The sequence below is a fragment of the Engystomops pustulosus genome, chromosome 2 (genome assembly GCF_040894005.1).
Source record: "Engystomops pustulosus chromosome 2, aEngPut4.maternal, whole genome shotgun sequence".
Taxonomy (NCBI): Eukaryota; Metazoa; Chordata; class Amphibia; order Anura; family Leptodactylidae; genus Engystomops; species Engystomops pustulosus.
This window is the reverse complement of record NC_092412.1, coordinates 183035934-183052681: the sequence shown is the minus strand read 5'-3', so window position 1 is coordinate 183052681 and position 16748 is coordinate 183035934. Positions and strand designations below refer to the sequence as shown.

The 16748-nt window shown below is 41.3% G+C and overlaps 1 protein-coding gene across 2 annotated transcripts in view; it reads right to left on the bottom strand.

Annotated features, from left to right (window-relative positions):
* The window catches only part of SLC26A9 (solute carrier family 26 member 9), a 62153-nt gene that overhangs the window by 12258 nt on the left and 33147 nt on the right, over positions 1–16748 (bottom strand). For both annotated transcript variants that reach the window (XM_072137481.1, XM_072137482.1), the window contains exons 7-16: positions 16517–16669; positions 16345–16427; positions 13464–13611; positions 12400–12513; positions 8192–8269; positions 7882–7977; positions 4124–4230; positions 2429–2498; positions 2101–2193; positions 126–233 (exon numbers count right to left, since the gene is read on the bottom strand). In XM_072137481.1, coding sequence (XP_071993582.1) covers positions 126–233; positions 2101–2193; positions 2429–2498; positions 4124–4230; positions 7882–7977; positions 8192–8269; positions 12400–12513; positions 13464–13611; positions 16345–16427; positions 16517–16669 — 1050 coding nt within the window. The remainder of the gene's footprint in view (positions 1–125; positions 234–2100; positions 2194–2428; positions 2499–4123; positions 4231–7881; positions 7978–8191; positions 8270–12399; positions 12514–13463; positions 13612–16344; positions 16428–16516; positions 16670–16748) is intronic.

Here is a 16748-nt window from a genome sequence, read left to right as displayed (position 1 = left end):
CCTTGTTAGAAGAAAGCAATTTTAAAAGTGAGGCATAAATATCATGGTCTCCAACGTAATTAATAATTTATACAAAAAAAACTTGATTATCAGTGATTTTTTAATTTTATGTTGCTTGAACTTACTTTGCTTTTCATGAACACAGATCCCCTTTGCCTTTTAAGTTCTTCTACTTCATTCTTCTTTAAATACTTCTTTTTGGCTAGATAGACTTTACAAGGATCCAGTCCAGTCTAGGAAGAAAAGAATCCCATATCTAAGTATGGTTGAGGCATGTGACAGCTTTCTGTCTATATAATGGACATTTATATGGAGATTTATCATTAGTCCAATGTAGCTTCTTGGAGTATAATTGTTGCAAATATTTGTGCAAACATTGTTCTTTTTAGCAAAAAAAAACGCAACTCTAAAGTCACGCAATGGCGGAAAAAATACACCGCAGAGTGTGTAACACCACATTTATCAACTGAGAATTTTCAAAAGAACGCAAATTTAATCGCAAAGGAGGTGGTGTATATGGGTCTATTGCTACTACAGGGGGGAGTTTTTGCTCAATTTTGAAATTTTTGCTCAATTTTAAAGTTTTTGCTCAGTTTTATGTTTGAGGTATGAGAATATCCTGTGCAAAAACATTGCAAAAGGGTAGAAATTGAGCAGATGCACATAACTATAAATCCGTCTGTTGGAAACCTGCCAGTCTAACACATAGAAAACTGCTCAAAATCCTGCCTAAATCCTGATAAATCTCCCCCTTAAACTTTGAAAATGTTTAGAGTACAGGACTGAAGAAGCAATGATTCTGAATAAACACAGTTTTCTTATACTCTAGACCAGTGGTTTTCAACCTTTCTAATGCTGTGACCCCACAATACAGTTCCTCATGCTGTAGTGACCCCAAACCATGCAACTCGCAGTAAAAACGCAGTAAAATTGCAGCTCTGATGGCTTTAGGCGACCCCCGGTTTTGGTCGTTCGACCCCCACTGGGGTCCCGACCCACAGGTTGAGAACCACTGCTCTAGACTGTCAGTATGTTAATGTCAGTGTTGTCTAGCCAGGATTACACTAGCATGCTTAGCTGTCAGCATTTAGACACTTGAATTCAAATTTGGCCAATCTTTATCTTCTTCAATATCTGACACTATGGTGGAGTTGGGAGGCCCCATGCTCCTCAAACGGTGGGTTGAACCCGGTAAAATTGTTGGGTTGGACAAATATCCATTAATTTTAATGGAGGGGGGCTTTAGATTTAAACTATCCTGATTAAGACCTTTTTTTCTAAGGCAGGATATATTCATTTAACTCTCCAAACACATTTAGTTTGGGATCACCTAATATATCCAAATACCTTCTGGCAAAGGGATTTTCCTGAAGGAACACCACCTTAAAATAGTGGAATTGACATTCAAATGGCAACATAAAATGGAACTTACGGTAATTCATGAAATATGTTGCTCAATTTGCATATAACGGTCACTGTAAATGATCTATACCATTTACGCTGCTTGGACAATTCAGTGTCGCTCCAAAACTGTTTTTTTTTTTTACAATCCACATTACATATCTAAAATACTACAGTAGGTTCGTGAGTGCAACATAATAAAATCTCAGCTTTAGTAAAGCATTTATCAAAAGTAGATTTGTCAGAAACAGGTGCTGTTTACATTAGTGAAAGAAGTCTGTACTTTGAGATTTTCACATAAAATCAAATGATAATAGTATCAGAGGCTATTTAGTCTGCTTTACGTGCATACACACAGTACACTGATAAGGTATATCCGTAGCTTAAGTTAAAAACATTTGTGATTGATGGATTTTTAATATTCATTTATCAAGCAATCACAAGCTCATATTACCCACATACTATGGTATTTTCAAATCATTAAAAAGCCATAGATCGGAAACATCTATGTAAGTAGCCTAACATGCCTATAAGTAGTGCTGAGGTAGCAGTCCTAAGCAGTCCTGGTGATTGAGGGGGCCAAATGAGGCAACATTAAAATTATAATATGGAAAGTTGGTGTCTTTTGGGTACTGGAGCTTGAAGATATTCCCCTTTTTAAGACCATATTTGGTTAAGTAACATACATTAATTGAATACCTTCTTTATAACTTTCTGTCTAAAGATTTCCGAATTGGCAAAATAAAGAGGAGAGCAGTAATTGACAATCTTGATCCCATCAATAGACTGAACCTGGAGTCAAGAAAACAAGAAAGGTGATAAAATACATGTAAATGAAAATCTGTATTTATAAGTTTGTTATACTTAGAGTGTTTACTTTGTGTTTAGGGTAACCATACATATATGGGATTGCAATCCTACAGTTATCACTCCCAACTCCCTCATACACATGTAATATCTATGTGTGGTGGAAGTAGAAAGCTGGAAGATGAGTATTGCTGAAAAATTTGCCAGTTAGTTCTTTTACCTTGCTGTAGACCTTTGGATTCTTATATAGATCAGTAGAAGCCACCTGACCCAAAGCTGAACCATTGCGACTTAATGGACAGAAAAGGAATAAAAAAAAACAATTAATCTACGACAGAAGCCAAATCAAAATACAACTATTGTTTCAATGTATCTATTTATTTATCTATTGATCTATCTTCATAACTTGCCCTACTCAAGGGTAAGTTAAATTCATTAGTTTTATTGATGATTGAAATTAAAGGAAGTCTACCATTTAAATCAAGCATCATAAACCAGGGAAAGTTTGCAGTGACTGTGATAATCCACTTATATTCGTTATCCATGGCCTCCGTCTTTCTAAAGCCGTCTGTAAAGCCAGATCACAGGGGGGCTAGGGTAGTCCCTTATGCTCATTAGCATTATTATAAAAGTTGATTTTAGAAGGAAGCAGGTTGCGAACAACAAATATAAGACGATTACCACAGTCACAGGTCCAGCATCTATGAGTGAGTGTCTCAGGTTTATCATGCTTGATTTTCATGATAGATTTCCTTCAAAGGAAACCGACCACCTAAGAAACATAAAAAAGCCTATTATTACTCACCTCCGCTTCTCGATCCTGACATTGTCTGTCGCTAATCACAGAGCTCAGGGACAAGATGTCCGGCACTCTGGGCTGCTGGGAGAGGCATGAATTCACGCCTCTTGCGTGATGTCACCTCGCTCTCCCATGCTCCCAACAGAGAGAAGTCCGGGGGCATGCATAATAAGCAGCCTGGAGTACCGGAGATCTTTCATGCTGATTATAACTTTCTTTTGTAGGTGATCCAGGCATGTAAAGATTAGCAACACACAGTGCTGGTATCAAGGTGAAGAGGAGCAGGGGTGAGTATTAATAGTTTTTTTTTTAAATGTTTTTTAGGTGGTTGGTTTCCATTAAGAGGAGGAAAGAGTACAGGGGCCTTAAAAAAATAGCTTTCAAGTTTTGCTGTTGAGCCCTATAGTTACTTGTGATACCACTGTATATAAAGTTGATTTAAAGTGAATCTTTCATGCATAATTGTCTCCCCACACCAAGATTACCTGCTTGTAGCTAAAGCAGGTAATCCTTTTTTATTCCTTATCCCATTTATTACATTGGTAAAAAACCTTTTTAAAAATATGCAAATCAGTCTGGTACCAGGGCATAATCAACCCCCCGCTGCACCATCTGGACTGCATTGATGTCAGTTGTCTTCTTCTCCTCCGTAGAGACAGCGCTTGAGTAGTCCATCTATGCCTCTGGCAGCCTCAGAGATGGTGGTTGCTGGAAAGTTGTCTCTCCGGATTCTTCTGGGAGTACATTGTGCATGTGCCAGAGACACAAGCGCAGTCACTCAGGAGAGGTAGCCACATTACATCAACATGAAAAGGCATAGGGGTGGAGTAATTGTTATACCTGAAGTGTGGCGGGGGCATTGATTGTGTTAAAACTGTGTTAAAACTCCCCAAAGCACTTAAGACTGCTTTACATATTTTTAACAGAATTTTTTCATCATTATAATAAATAGGTTAAGGAATAAAAAGGCATGCCTGCATTAGTGAGGTCACCAGCTACAAACAGATAACCTTGGTTAGAGGGACAACTTTGCATGTAAGATTCCCTTTAAACAGTAAAACCAGCTAGTATATCATTTCTCAACAGTTTTAGCAATACAAAGAAGATATTACTTACAACTGTGTATTAAAGATGACAACTAAGACGGAAAATCCGACACCAATCGCAACTCCATAGGGAAGGCCAAGGATGAAGGTGGAGAGGAAACTCACAAGCCAAACACACTACAAAATCAATGCACCAATGAAACATCATCAATAGTGGAAACAGATGTAAAAGGAATCATTATATTGTACTTAAATACAGAAAGGCCAGACTGAGCGATAACTCACTGGAGTCCCCATTATGTAGAGCTGTATTTGAAGAAAGTAGGCAACATCACTTGACAATATTAATTTGCTAAATCATAGTTAACTGTATTAGTATATTGTTAGTGGTTGTTAATCTTATTGGCCCACACCAGTTTTCTGTGAGACTTTGTCTGTTCTTTTCAGAACTAACTGCTTGCACTGGCATTTCTGGCGCATGCAACACTTTGGCGCATCCTGCATTATACATAGGCAGACACACTTTTAGTAAATGTGCCCCATTATTTTTTCTGGGCCGTCGTCTGTCTGTAAGTTTGCAAAAAAGTAATATAAAGGGAACAGAGTTTGAAATGATTACAGTATCAGACTATATAAGGTTGGTTTTTAGCCTGTAACTATGGTAATAAAAAGCTACGTACATTAGCAATAACAATGTTTTGCATTGTTTTACTTTATTACATGTTTACACAGTAATATCCTAAACATCTACAAAGCATTTCTTATTATCTCTAGACCATTGGCTTTCCTCCATCTACTTTACTGCTTATTAAATACTTATTTTTATGTGTTTGCCTATTTCAAATCTGAAACAAGTCAAACCGATAAGAAACCAGGCTGTTGACCAGGCACTGTTGATATCATATGACCTTCAAATAGTATACATGGAAGTCACCTTAATATTGTCCGACTACTGTTTCCTAAAACTTCTGACCTGTTTGGTAAGTAGTAAGAAACTTATACAAATTCCGGATATTAAAGGACACCTGTCATCAGGTCTCTGTAACTAATTCTGTCACCACTACCTGTTGGAGCAGCTCACAAGGATTCCATCCCAGCAGTTATCTAATTAATTCATATATTAATCATTCTAAAATCATCTTTTCTTTATTATGTAACTGAGGCTGGGCACATGGAGAGAGAAATATGATGTCACTGCTGTTACCCTTCCTCATGTCTGTGTGTAATGTATAGTAAACCATTGCTAGTGCTTGTGCTTTATCTGCTGCCTGTGAGAGACATAGCCATGAGTTACACAAGTACCTGACATGCTGTGTTCTCCTATACACATGCGTGGGACATAGACATCAGCTACACAAGTGCCTGACATCTATATTCTCCTATACACATGGCTGCATCCTGTAGAACAGTGATTTTCAACCTTTTTTGAGCCGCGGCACACTTTTTATACTTAGAAAATCCTGGGGCACACCACCAACCAAAATAGCACAAAATGACACTAAAACAGTCATAAAAGGCCTCCCTTTACTAATAAAAAAAACCCCTAGCAGCCTCCCTTTACTAATAGAAAACCCCTAGCGCCCTCCCTTTACTAATAAAAACCTCTAGCGGCCTCCCTTTACTAATCAAAAGCCCATAGCGGCCTCCCTTTACTAATTAAAAGACCCTAGCGGCCTCCCTTTACTAATTAAAAGACCCTAGCGGCCTCCCTTTACTAATCAAGAGCCCCTAGCGGCCTCCCTTTACTAATTAAAAGGCCCTAGAGGCCCCCCTTTACTAATCAAAAGGCCCTAGAGGCTCCCCTTTACTAATCAAAAGGCCCTAGAGGCCTCCCTTTACTAATCAAAAGGCCCTAGAGGCCCCCCTTTACTAATCAAAAGGCCCTAGAGGCCCCCCTTTACTAATCAAAAGGCCCTAGAGGCCCCCCTTTACTAATCAAAAGGCCCTGGAGGCCCCCCTTTACTAATCAAAAGGCCCTGAAGGCCCCCCTTTACTAATTAAAAGGCCCTAGAGGCCCCCCTTTACTAATTAAAAAAAAAAGACCCTAGCTTCCTTCCTTATACAAATAATAACCTTATATACTTACCCTTGATGTCTTCTTCCACGTAACTTCTCTCCTAATGGCGATCCGTCCATCTTCTGTAGCTCCTGCAACGTGCGGCCCATGTCACGTGACTTACGCGACCTGACGTCAGGTTGCGTCAGTCACGTGACATGGGCCACGCGGTGCAGGAGCTACAGAAGATGGGCGGATCGCCGACGCGGGGTTTGGAGGTAAGTATGGGGGCAGAAACACGGGGACGCGGCGGCAGCGCTACACAGGGGCTCCCCGCGGCACACTCAACCATGTGTCGCGGCACACAGGTTGAAAATCACTGCTGTAGAAGTTGTATCTCATGCACACACAGGCTGCAGGGTGCATGACCGCCAGCACCAGGAAATACATAGAGGAGCCAGCACCAGAAGTGTCACATCATTATACAGGCTGTCAGTCATGTGTATAGGAGTATCTCATACACACACATAGGCTGCAGGGGGCATTACCGCCAGCACCAGGAAATACATAGAGGAGCCAGCACCAGGAGTGTCACATCATTATATAGGCTGTCAGTTATGTGTATAGGAGCATCTCATACACACACAGGCTGCAGGGGGAATTAGCACCAGGAAGCACATAGAGGCAGCCTGCACCAGTAGTATCATATCAATATACAGTCTATTAGTCAAGCACTGGGGTTGTGGCTGTGCCTGACACTCATGAATAAGCTGTACTGCCCAATATAACAGCAGAATATGATACAAAAATGTAGGGAAAATGGCAATGGTTTCTTATGGCAGTTTATGAAAATATATTTGGTTTTGGGGGTTAATTTGCCTGACAGACTCTAAATATAATTTAGATACATTACATAGGGTGCGGTCACACGTTGCTTAAAAACGCATTGCTACAACTAAAGGGAGATTTGCCTAATTAAACAGCTGTTAACACCTGCGTTTACAAAACGCATATGTTAACCGCGATGTTAACGCATGTGTTAACGATATGTTAACAACCACATGCGTTAACCGCAATGTTAATACATGCATTAATCATTCGTTAACAATGTGTTAACACTTGTGTTTTGTAAACACAAGCAATAACAGCTGTTTAATTAGGCAAATCTCCCTTCAGCTGTAGCAATGCATGCAGTAAACGCGACGTGTGACCACACCTATTGTTTTCGATTTAATGAGTAGTAATAACAATTGATTGACAAAGATACCTTGCATATGTGTGTCAATGTTAATTGAAAGATTAACCCCTTCCTGACATTTGACGTAATAGTACTAGATGGCAGGAGGTGCGTTCCCGTATTACGCAGTACTATTACGTCATACTTCTGGCACCCATCCCTAGCACCCACGTTTGGGGTTTCATCCGATCGCGGACATTAACCCGGACCGGGCTGTAACACACTGAGCATGCACACAGGTAAAAGTTTACATTTTTTGACAGTTGGATGGATCAAGTATACACTGAATTCCATAAAACCTATTTAAAGCTTATTTTGACAAACAGCTGTTTTTTTCCTGCACCATAGAAGGGGCAAGAAGAATAAGTTTATAAAAATATTGTTTGTAAATTGAAAAAAAATTGTATGGTTTTGTTTTGATATAAACCTCAGCTTGTCTAATGTAATTGTGGGTATAATGTAACAAAATGTCAAGTGCTATATAAAATTGTTTTTCCCTCTAATTAAGTATTAAGTATGTTTTAACTAACGTAAATGTCACACTGGAAATCTGCTGCAATTTCCCTGCAATTTTTATCTACATGAAAGAACTTACACAATCGAGCTTGCTTTTTTTCCACAGGTAAAAGGGGTCAGCAAGTTGCTTTAAAGAATTCTTCAAGTTCACCGCTATCAAGGCTCCTAGCACAGCCTGACGGACACAAGCAACAATGGCAAAGTAAGTTAAATGGCATTCATGTAGCAGTGATAAAAATGTAGGACATTAATACAATAGTCCTGTTTATCGATTACTAATTTATTGGTTGCTACAGTGAAAAATAATATAATAGGAGATACTGAGAAAAATAAAATAACAGATTACAAGCCACTAATTCATATTGAATTGTAGTAGAAAGACTTCCTACCTTGGGCAGAGGCTGCAAGTAGGCCCCAAGTGAGAGCATAGTCACCATAACCACCATCATAACAAAGAAACTGGACATCTAAGGAGGCAAAAAGAACAAAATGATTTGTCCTGTCCACTCTGGTATTCATATATTTTTATTATTATCTAGTTTTTTAGTGGTATTTAAAGGGATTTTCCCACTTTCAAAATGTATATGTATGGCATTTCTGAACCCCTTTTGAAACGGATTGATGATTTGCATTGTTTGGTTGTGATTTTGGTCTATGTGCAGTATATATATTGTAGGCAACCTGACCTGCTACTGACTCCAGAGAATGGATGCATTGAAGCTTTATACACTCACCGGCCACTTTATTAGGTACACCTGTCCAACTGCTCGTTAACACTTAATTTCTAATCAGCCAATCACAGGGCGGCAACTCAGTGCATTTAGGCATGTAGACATGGTCAAGACAATCTCCTGCAGTTCAAACCGAGCATCAGTATGGGGAAGAAAGGTGATTTGAGTGCCTTTAAACGTGGCATGGTTGTTGGTGCCAGAAGGGCTGGTCTGAGTATTTCAGAAACTGCTGATCTACTGGGATTTTCACGCACAACCATCTCTAGGGTTTACAGAGAATGGTCCGAAAAAGAAAAAACATCCAGTGAGCGGCAGTTCTGTGGGCAGAAATGCCTTGTTGATGCCAGAGGTCAGAGGAGAATGGGCAGACTGGTTCGAGCTGATAGAGAGGCAACAGTGACTCAAATCGCCACCCGTTACAACCAAGGTAGGCAGAAGAGCATCTCTGAACACACAGTACGTCGAACTTTGAGGCAGATGGGCTACAGCAGCAGAAGACCACACCGGGTGCCACTCCTTTCAGCTAAGAACAGGAAACTGAGGCTACAATTTGCACAAGCTCATCGAAATTGGACAGTAGAAGATTGGAAAAACGTTGCCTGGTCTGATGAGTCTCAATTTCTGCTGCGACATTCAGATGGTAGGGTCAGAATTTGGCATCAACAACATGAAAGCATGGATCCATCCTGTTAAGAAAAAGATAATGCCAGCTCACCTCCCCCTCAGGTGTCGAGTTCGGCACGGGCCACCCTTCTACCGGGGTACAGCAATAGCAAGGAAAAAGGAATTCACGGTCCAGCCAGGCTCCAAACACCAAGGATTTCTTTTATTCAGTGCATATACAAGAATTCAGTAATCCACTCGGATAGACAGTGATGCCTACGCGTTTCGGACAGTTGCCCTGTCCTTTGTCATGGCTGAGGACATGACTAAGGACAGGGCAACTGTCCGAAATGCGTAGGCATCACTGTCTATCCGAGTGGATTACTGAATTTTTGTATATGCACTGAATAAAAGAAATCCTTGGTGTTTGGAGCCTGGCTGGACCGTGAATTCCTTTTTCCTTGCTATGGATCCATCCTGCCTTGTATCAACGGTTCAGGCTGGTGGTGGTGGTGTCATGGTGTGGGGAATATTTTCTTGGCACTCTTTGGGCCTCTTGGTACCAATTGAGCATCGTTGCCACGCCACAGCCTACCTGAGTATAGTTGCTGACCATGTCCATCCCTTTATGACCACAATGTACCCAACATCTGATGGCTACTTTCAGCAGGATAATGCGCAATGTCATAAAGCTGGAATCATCTCAGACTGGTTTCTTGAACATGACAATGAGTTCACTGTACTCAAATGGCCTCCACAGTCACCAGATCTCAATCCAATAGAGCATCTTTGGGATGTGGTAGAACGGGAGATTCGCATCATGGAATGTGCAGCTGACAAATCTGCGGCAACTGTGTGATGCCATCATGTCAATATGGACCAAAATCTCTGAGGAATGCTTCCAGCACCTTGTTGAATCTATGCCACGGAGAATTGAGGCAGTTCTGAAGGCAAAAGGGGGTCCAACCCGTTACTAGCATGGTGTACCTAAAGTGGCCGGTGAGTGTATATTATTCACAATCTGTGCTATCCACTCAGAAAAGAAAAGCCAGGGGAGCTGCATATATGGCAGTACTCAGGACAAGGAAGCTTTCTTCCTCCATGTTCCTCCTCAGTGACCTTAGTAGCCCCTTATCAGCTATGTTCCTATCCATATAGTCTTCTGCCCCTGGGATGAGAAGAGCCTCAGCGTAAATTAAAAAAGACTGTGTAGTGTGTAGGAATGTATACATGTGTGTGTATTTGAGTGTATAAATGTATGTGTACATGAATGTACATTATAAATATATGTATAGGAGAGAATAGATATGTGTTGCAGCGAAACCTTAAATACATATGTAGTTTTGTTTAAAGGGGTTTTCCTCTCTTCTCTCCTAGTTTTACTGGATATTGCTAAACACCAGCTCTTCCACAAGATGCTTCCCTCAGTTGGCTTGAAGGACACTGTACTCTCTTGGTTTTCTTTTTTTCTCTCTGATCGCACTTTCAGTGTCTCCTTTTTTGGATCTTTCTCTTCTCATCTTCCTCTCACTGTCCGGGTTTCTCTGGGCTCAGTCCAAGGTCCTCTTCTCATTTCCCTATATACTGCCCCCTTTGGACAAACCATCAGCAGATTTGGTTTTCAGTATCATCACTAAGCTGATGATACCCAGCTGTATACATCTGCGTGTAATATCACCCCTGCCTTACTGCAGAACACCAGTGACTGTCTCTAACTTAATTTCTTCTGTCTTCTTGAAACTTTATCTTTCCAAAACTGAACTTTTGTCTTTACACCGTCTACTAATCGACCCAAACTTGACATCTCCGTTTGTGATGTCTCCATAACCCGAGGCTATAGGCCCACTCTCTTGAGGTTGTGCTGGACTCTAACCTCTCCTTTGTTTATTCAAACACTTGAACACTCTTGCTGGATGCACCTTAAAAAACTTTTCTAGAATCAAACCATATCTTGATGGAGACCTCTAAAACGCTAATTGTTTCTCTGATTTAATCTTGTCTAGGCTACTGTGACTCCCTACTAATCAGTCTTCTACTTACTAAACTCTCTCCTCTGCGCTACATGGATGCCTCTAGTCTATGTCAGTCACTGAAGTGGTTGCCTTTGTCCTTCCAAATACAGTTTAAATTAATGTCCCTCATCCACAAAGTTCTGCACCTCCCTACCTTTCCTCTTTCATATCAGTCTATCGCGCAACCCATGCTCTTCGATCTGCCAGTGATCTTAGATTATTCTCTTCCCGTATTTAAACCTCCCACTGATGTAGCCAGGACTTCTCCCATGCTGCACCAATTCTCTGGAAAGTCCTACCCTGGTCTATCAGACTAATACCCAACCTCCAAAGCTTCAAATGTGCTCTTAAAACCCATCATGCAACTTTAACTCTCTTTTTACCAACCCATTCTGTGTACACCTCCTATCTGTTATCCGGCATACACCAGATACCAAGCTACTCGCTTCAAGGTCAGCCGTAGTCCCATTGACATTAAACTTTGTATCAGATTGCAGCTGATGAATGGTTCAAGCAGCAGTATTTTTATCTATTAAATCATTTTTATTCCATTACCTTATAAATAATGGCTGCACCATTATACAATCCCCTCTGACCCTTCATACTCATAGACTATAAGTTCTTGTGAGCAGGGCTCTCACTCCTATAGTTTTATATGGCAACGTTATAACTTTGTAATGTCTTTTTTTATTTTTATATGTTCCTATAATCTGTAAAGCGTTATGGTATCTTATGGGGCTATATAAATAAATATTATTATAAAGATTATTGTTTTCCTGCTACTGGAAATTAGGAACCTCTAAAGTAGGATAGGTAATTAATATGAGATTGGTGGTGGTGTGACACTTTATGCACTTTAATGAGAGCAGCCATCCCCTTCCATAAATGGGCCTACGTTGAGGTACATGCTCATGTTTTTAGTGAAGCCCACTACATGTATGGAACATTGTGAACTCATAATATGGTGATGTAATAAGACTTTTATTCATACTTTATATTTGTAACGAAAGTGTTACAATGTAACAATTTATATAACAGAGGAAATGTAACAATTATATAATTATAATTTAATATAATTATATCTGTAAATGTTTGTGTAAAGTGTTTGTGTGGTGATATTTACAATTATGTGACTACAGGCACCTTTACCTTGGCTCAGATTATCTTGTCAAAATGAAAAATCATACATTCTTAAAAAACAAACCCCTGTTAGGAAATACAGCCTCCTACAGCATACAACATTCCCCTCACCTGTGACTTTCCTCCAGCACCATCCACTGCAAGTGTTACTGAGAGAGCACAGCATATCACATGGATGAAGAAAAATGACCCAAAGAAATTACTACAACCGAGAGCCAACATTTCCTGCAAAGAAAGTCACAAAGGTCATAGTCACTGTTTTACAAATGTTAAAAAACTCAAAACTAAAAAATAAATGCCTGCCACTCAAGATAGGAATTCTTACACAATGGGGCACATTTACTTACCCGGCCCATTCGCGATCCAGCGGCGCGTTCTCTGCACAGGATTCGGGTCCGGCTGGGATTTAAGATGGTAGTTCCTCCGCCGTCCACCAGGTGGCGCTGCAGCGCCAAAAATAATCTTAACGCCCCTGAATGCACCATCCCATAGAAGGTGAAGGTGAGCGCTCCCCAAGCGACACATTTTCGGTTTTTAAATGCGGCGGTTTTTCCGAATACGTCGGGTTTTCGTTCGGCCACGCCCCCCGATTTCTGTCGCGCGCATGCCGGCCCCGATGCGCCACAATCCGATCGCGTGCGCCAAAAACCCGGGGCAATTCATGTACAAGCGGCGCAAATCGGAAATATTCGGGTAACACGTCGGGAAAACGCGAATCGGGCCCTTAGTAAATGACCCCCAATCTTCTTTGATTGAGGAATATTTCACACACTTTAACGCAATCCAAAAATTAATTCGCTTCACCTACTGCAATCTGTTTTCTGACAAAGGTCCAAGATAGGACCAAAATGTTAAGATTGATTTTTGGATTGTGTTAATAAGTGTGAAATATTCCTCAGTTAAAGAAGATTGCATAAGAATTCCTATCTTGAGTGCCAGGCATTTATTTTCTGAATACCACTGGGGGTGGTTCCTTAGCTTGTGCTCAAATCTATCCCTGCTCACAAGAGGCATTAATTTCAATTATGGCACAAAAACATGCTCCAAATGAATTAAGACGCATGCCTTTCATGCTAATATACTGTACTGTGAGCTAAGACTGGTGTATGAATGAAGCGATTTAGATATTAAAACTTTCACTTGATATCATATTACTAAATTTATAGAAGACATACCTGATTTGGATCTACATCATAGCCATGTCTTGTTCCTAGTGTTCTGCCCATAGCAAGGTTAATAACATAGCCAACAATAGCAAGAGAAAACGCTGTACCAAACATTTCACCCCATTGACTTACAGTAGGTAAAGTAGGGGCAGGAAATCTAAAAAATGACAAAGATACATTTTTCAACCTAGAGACTTTTTCTGTAAAAATTGGATCACATATTGACATCCAACCACATGGAAACAGTAAAACAGCCATAAATTCATAACCATTTTACATGCTTATTTAACTGCCCGTATATATATATATACTCTAGTAAAAGCCATCTCGTCTTACACACAAGTAGCGAGAGACACTAAATGTGCTAAAATGTGCCTGTGCAGCATCCCCCCTTGGGCCTAGCCTTTTTTGCGGGCTTATGTCTCCGGACTTGCCCTGTGTGCTAGGCAGTAGGCCTGAGAAACCAGAAGTTCCTGGGATTAGAGGCAGCACTGAAGGTGTGCTGCTCACTCTCTTTGGAATAAGACCATGAGGTAAGACCTAAGACTGCTGAGACAGACCACATGCTCTCACCCAGCAGGGGTTTTTATACTCCCCCTGGTCAGGTGGTAGCACCTCTCCAATCACCTTCCAGCTTGCATAACAGAAACATCATTGGATAATTGCATACATCAGTTAACTGTTGCCTTTCCAGGCAGTATCTACAGCTGCATTTACACTATATTCCAAGTTCTAGAAACATTCTAGAGGGTTCATGACTCCCCCTAACAGCTCCTGACCTGGAGAGGTTACTATTTTCAACCACCAGGCTGCCTATGCGTTGGCAGGGGTGTTGCACCTGCGTCTTATAGTCAAGAGGATCCAGCACTGCAAAGTCCTCCTGACTGCTGGAGATCGGGTAAAGTGCTGATAAGGCATGTCACCCAGTCTCCACAAGAGAAGTACCACTGCACTGCTCCCATCTTCCTGCCATCCTGACATTTAAGAAACAAGACCTGCCATGATGTCATCAGGTCATGTAATCATAAAACATGCACAAAGGCTTCTATCAAAGCAATGGAAAGGACTCCAGTAGTATTGTTAGAGGTTCCTCACGCTCCACAGTACATCATAAAGCCAAACCGAACTACTGGCACAACAACAGGTAACTTTCCCAAAAATATTCTAGGTGTTGTCTCTGAAAAGGCGCAGGTGTATGCCGTTCTGTAGGTGTTAGCCCATTTGTCCAGGATCACATGGAACAACAGAAGATAAGTAAAAAATGTTACATTGGGAGCTGCAGGGGAATGTGATAGGGGTATTATGTAGAAGAGGTTGTAAACTGATTGTATGTGTGTAGGGAGTAAACTAAAGGGATTTAGGGAGCAGATTTAGGAAATATGGCTGATGGGGAGCTGAGGGTATTTAGGGGGTTTATTCATTATAAGGGGTGGGTGCCTGAGTGCAGCAGAGCTGTGTGTGCGCCAGAAGGTAAGTATGTAAATTTATTTTTTTATACAACAAGGGGAGTAATGGAGGGGCTGCATGGGGTATGTAATTGATGGGAAGGCTGCTGTAGAGCATTTCATTACTTGTGGGGCTGCTGGATGGGGAATTTCTTTACTGGGGAAGGCTGCATGGGGCATTTCATTACAGGAGGTGGATTGCTGCATGGGGCATTTCTTTAATGGGGGAAGCTGCATGGGGCATATCTTTACTGGGAGCGGATGCATGGGGCAATTAATTCCTGGGGACGACTGCTGAAGAACATTTCAATACTGGTTGGCTGCATGGGGCATTTCATTACTAGAGGAAGCTGCTGCAGAGCATTTCATTACTGGGGAGGGAGGCTGCATGGGCATTTCACTACTGGGGCAGGCTGCTGGGCATTTCATGAATGGAGGGGCGTTGCATGGGGCATTTATTTAAGGCTGCGGCAGAACATTTCATTACTGGTGGGGTGTATGGGGCAATTCACTACTAGGGGGAGCCACTGCAGAGCATTTCATTACTGGGGAGGGAGGCTGCATGGTCATTTCATTACTGGGGGAGGCTGCTTAGCATTTCATTACAGAGGGAGGCTGTTGGGCATTTCATTACTGGGGAGGCTGCGACCAATGCATTTCCCACCCTAGGTGTAATGTCTGTGCCTGAACGTCGCTCTATCCGCAGTTGGCGGAATACATGACCTTTATTTGTGTGTGTGAACTGTGGCTTAATTCTTGTGTTTGGATTAACTGAGCCACACCCTGCTCCTTGCATTGCTGTCCGGCCCAGCAAGGGTTACTAGCCTGATGGACAGTTCCTCCAGTGTGCTACTGGGGGTGTGTCCGGGATCGGTTTTATATACCTGCCCATTCCCATCATACCTTGCTGGTTATTTTGAGTCTTGTCTTACCTCTGTATCTAGTTCAGTTTTACCTGTCTCTGTTTGTCTGCCTGTATCTGTACCTGATCTGTATATTACCCGCTTGACCTTGATCTTGACCTGACCTGTATATAACCTGTGTTAGTGTTAGTATTCTGTGCACCAGTGTGATCACTGGTCTATACCTGTATTTCCGTTACCTGTCCGCTCCACCATCCAGCAGCTGCCAGACGAAGTAAGTTTCCCCTGTCATCTTGTAGGGTCAGTCAGGGACTGTCAGTTAGGTTCCTGATAGTGGGTTCGCCCTTAACAGGGCGGTTTATTTGCTTTAGGCAGGGCCTTAGCCAGCAGGGACGTCGCAGGTTTAGTTCGCCATTACTTACATAGTCTGACAGCTAGCGCCAAGCCTGGTTGTGGTTGCTGGACAGGTACTGACACTAGGCTTATACTTGTGACAAAAAGCTCTTCCAGTATTTTGTGTTATAATTAGGGCCCTCAGCTTATACTCCGGTCCGCTTAAATTTGAGTATATACAATACTTACCCCAAAGGGATTTGGCCCACTATATCCATATGATATTTTTCAGGAAGGTTAAAACTGCCAGAGACTGCTGTAGCAATTATGACCTAAAAGAAATATGGACATAGATATATAGACAATTGTTTCTGAGATTCTTTTGAAAGAAGATAATAATGCAGAAGGGAAAAATACATACAATGATGATCTCCATTGGAATGGGAAAGCGAATCTTATGCATGTATTTGAGGTTAATCTCTTTCACAACGATGAGTAGCACTGTGCTCACCAAAGCAAAGATCAAGGATGCCACATTGGTATGTGGGAGGTTCTTGCAGATGTCTATAAATGTCTACAAGAAACAAAAGGCATAGGTTATTTTTTATGAATGGGATGATTCTTCAACTTCAATGTGAGGCTACATATAAATA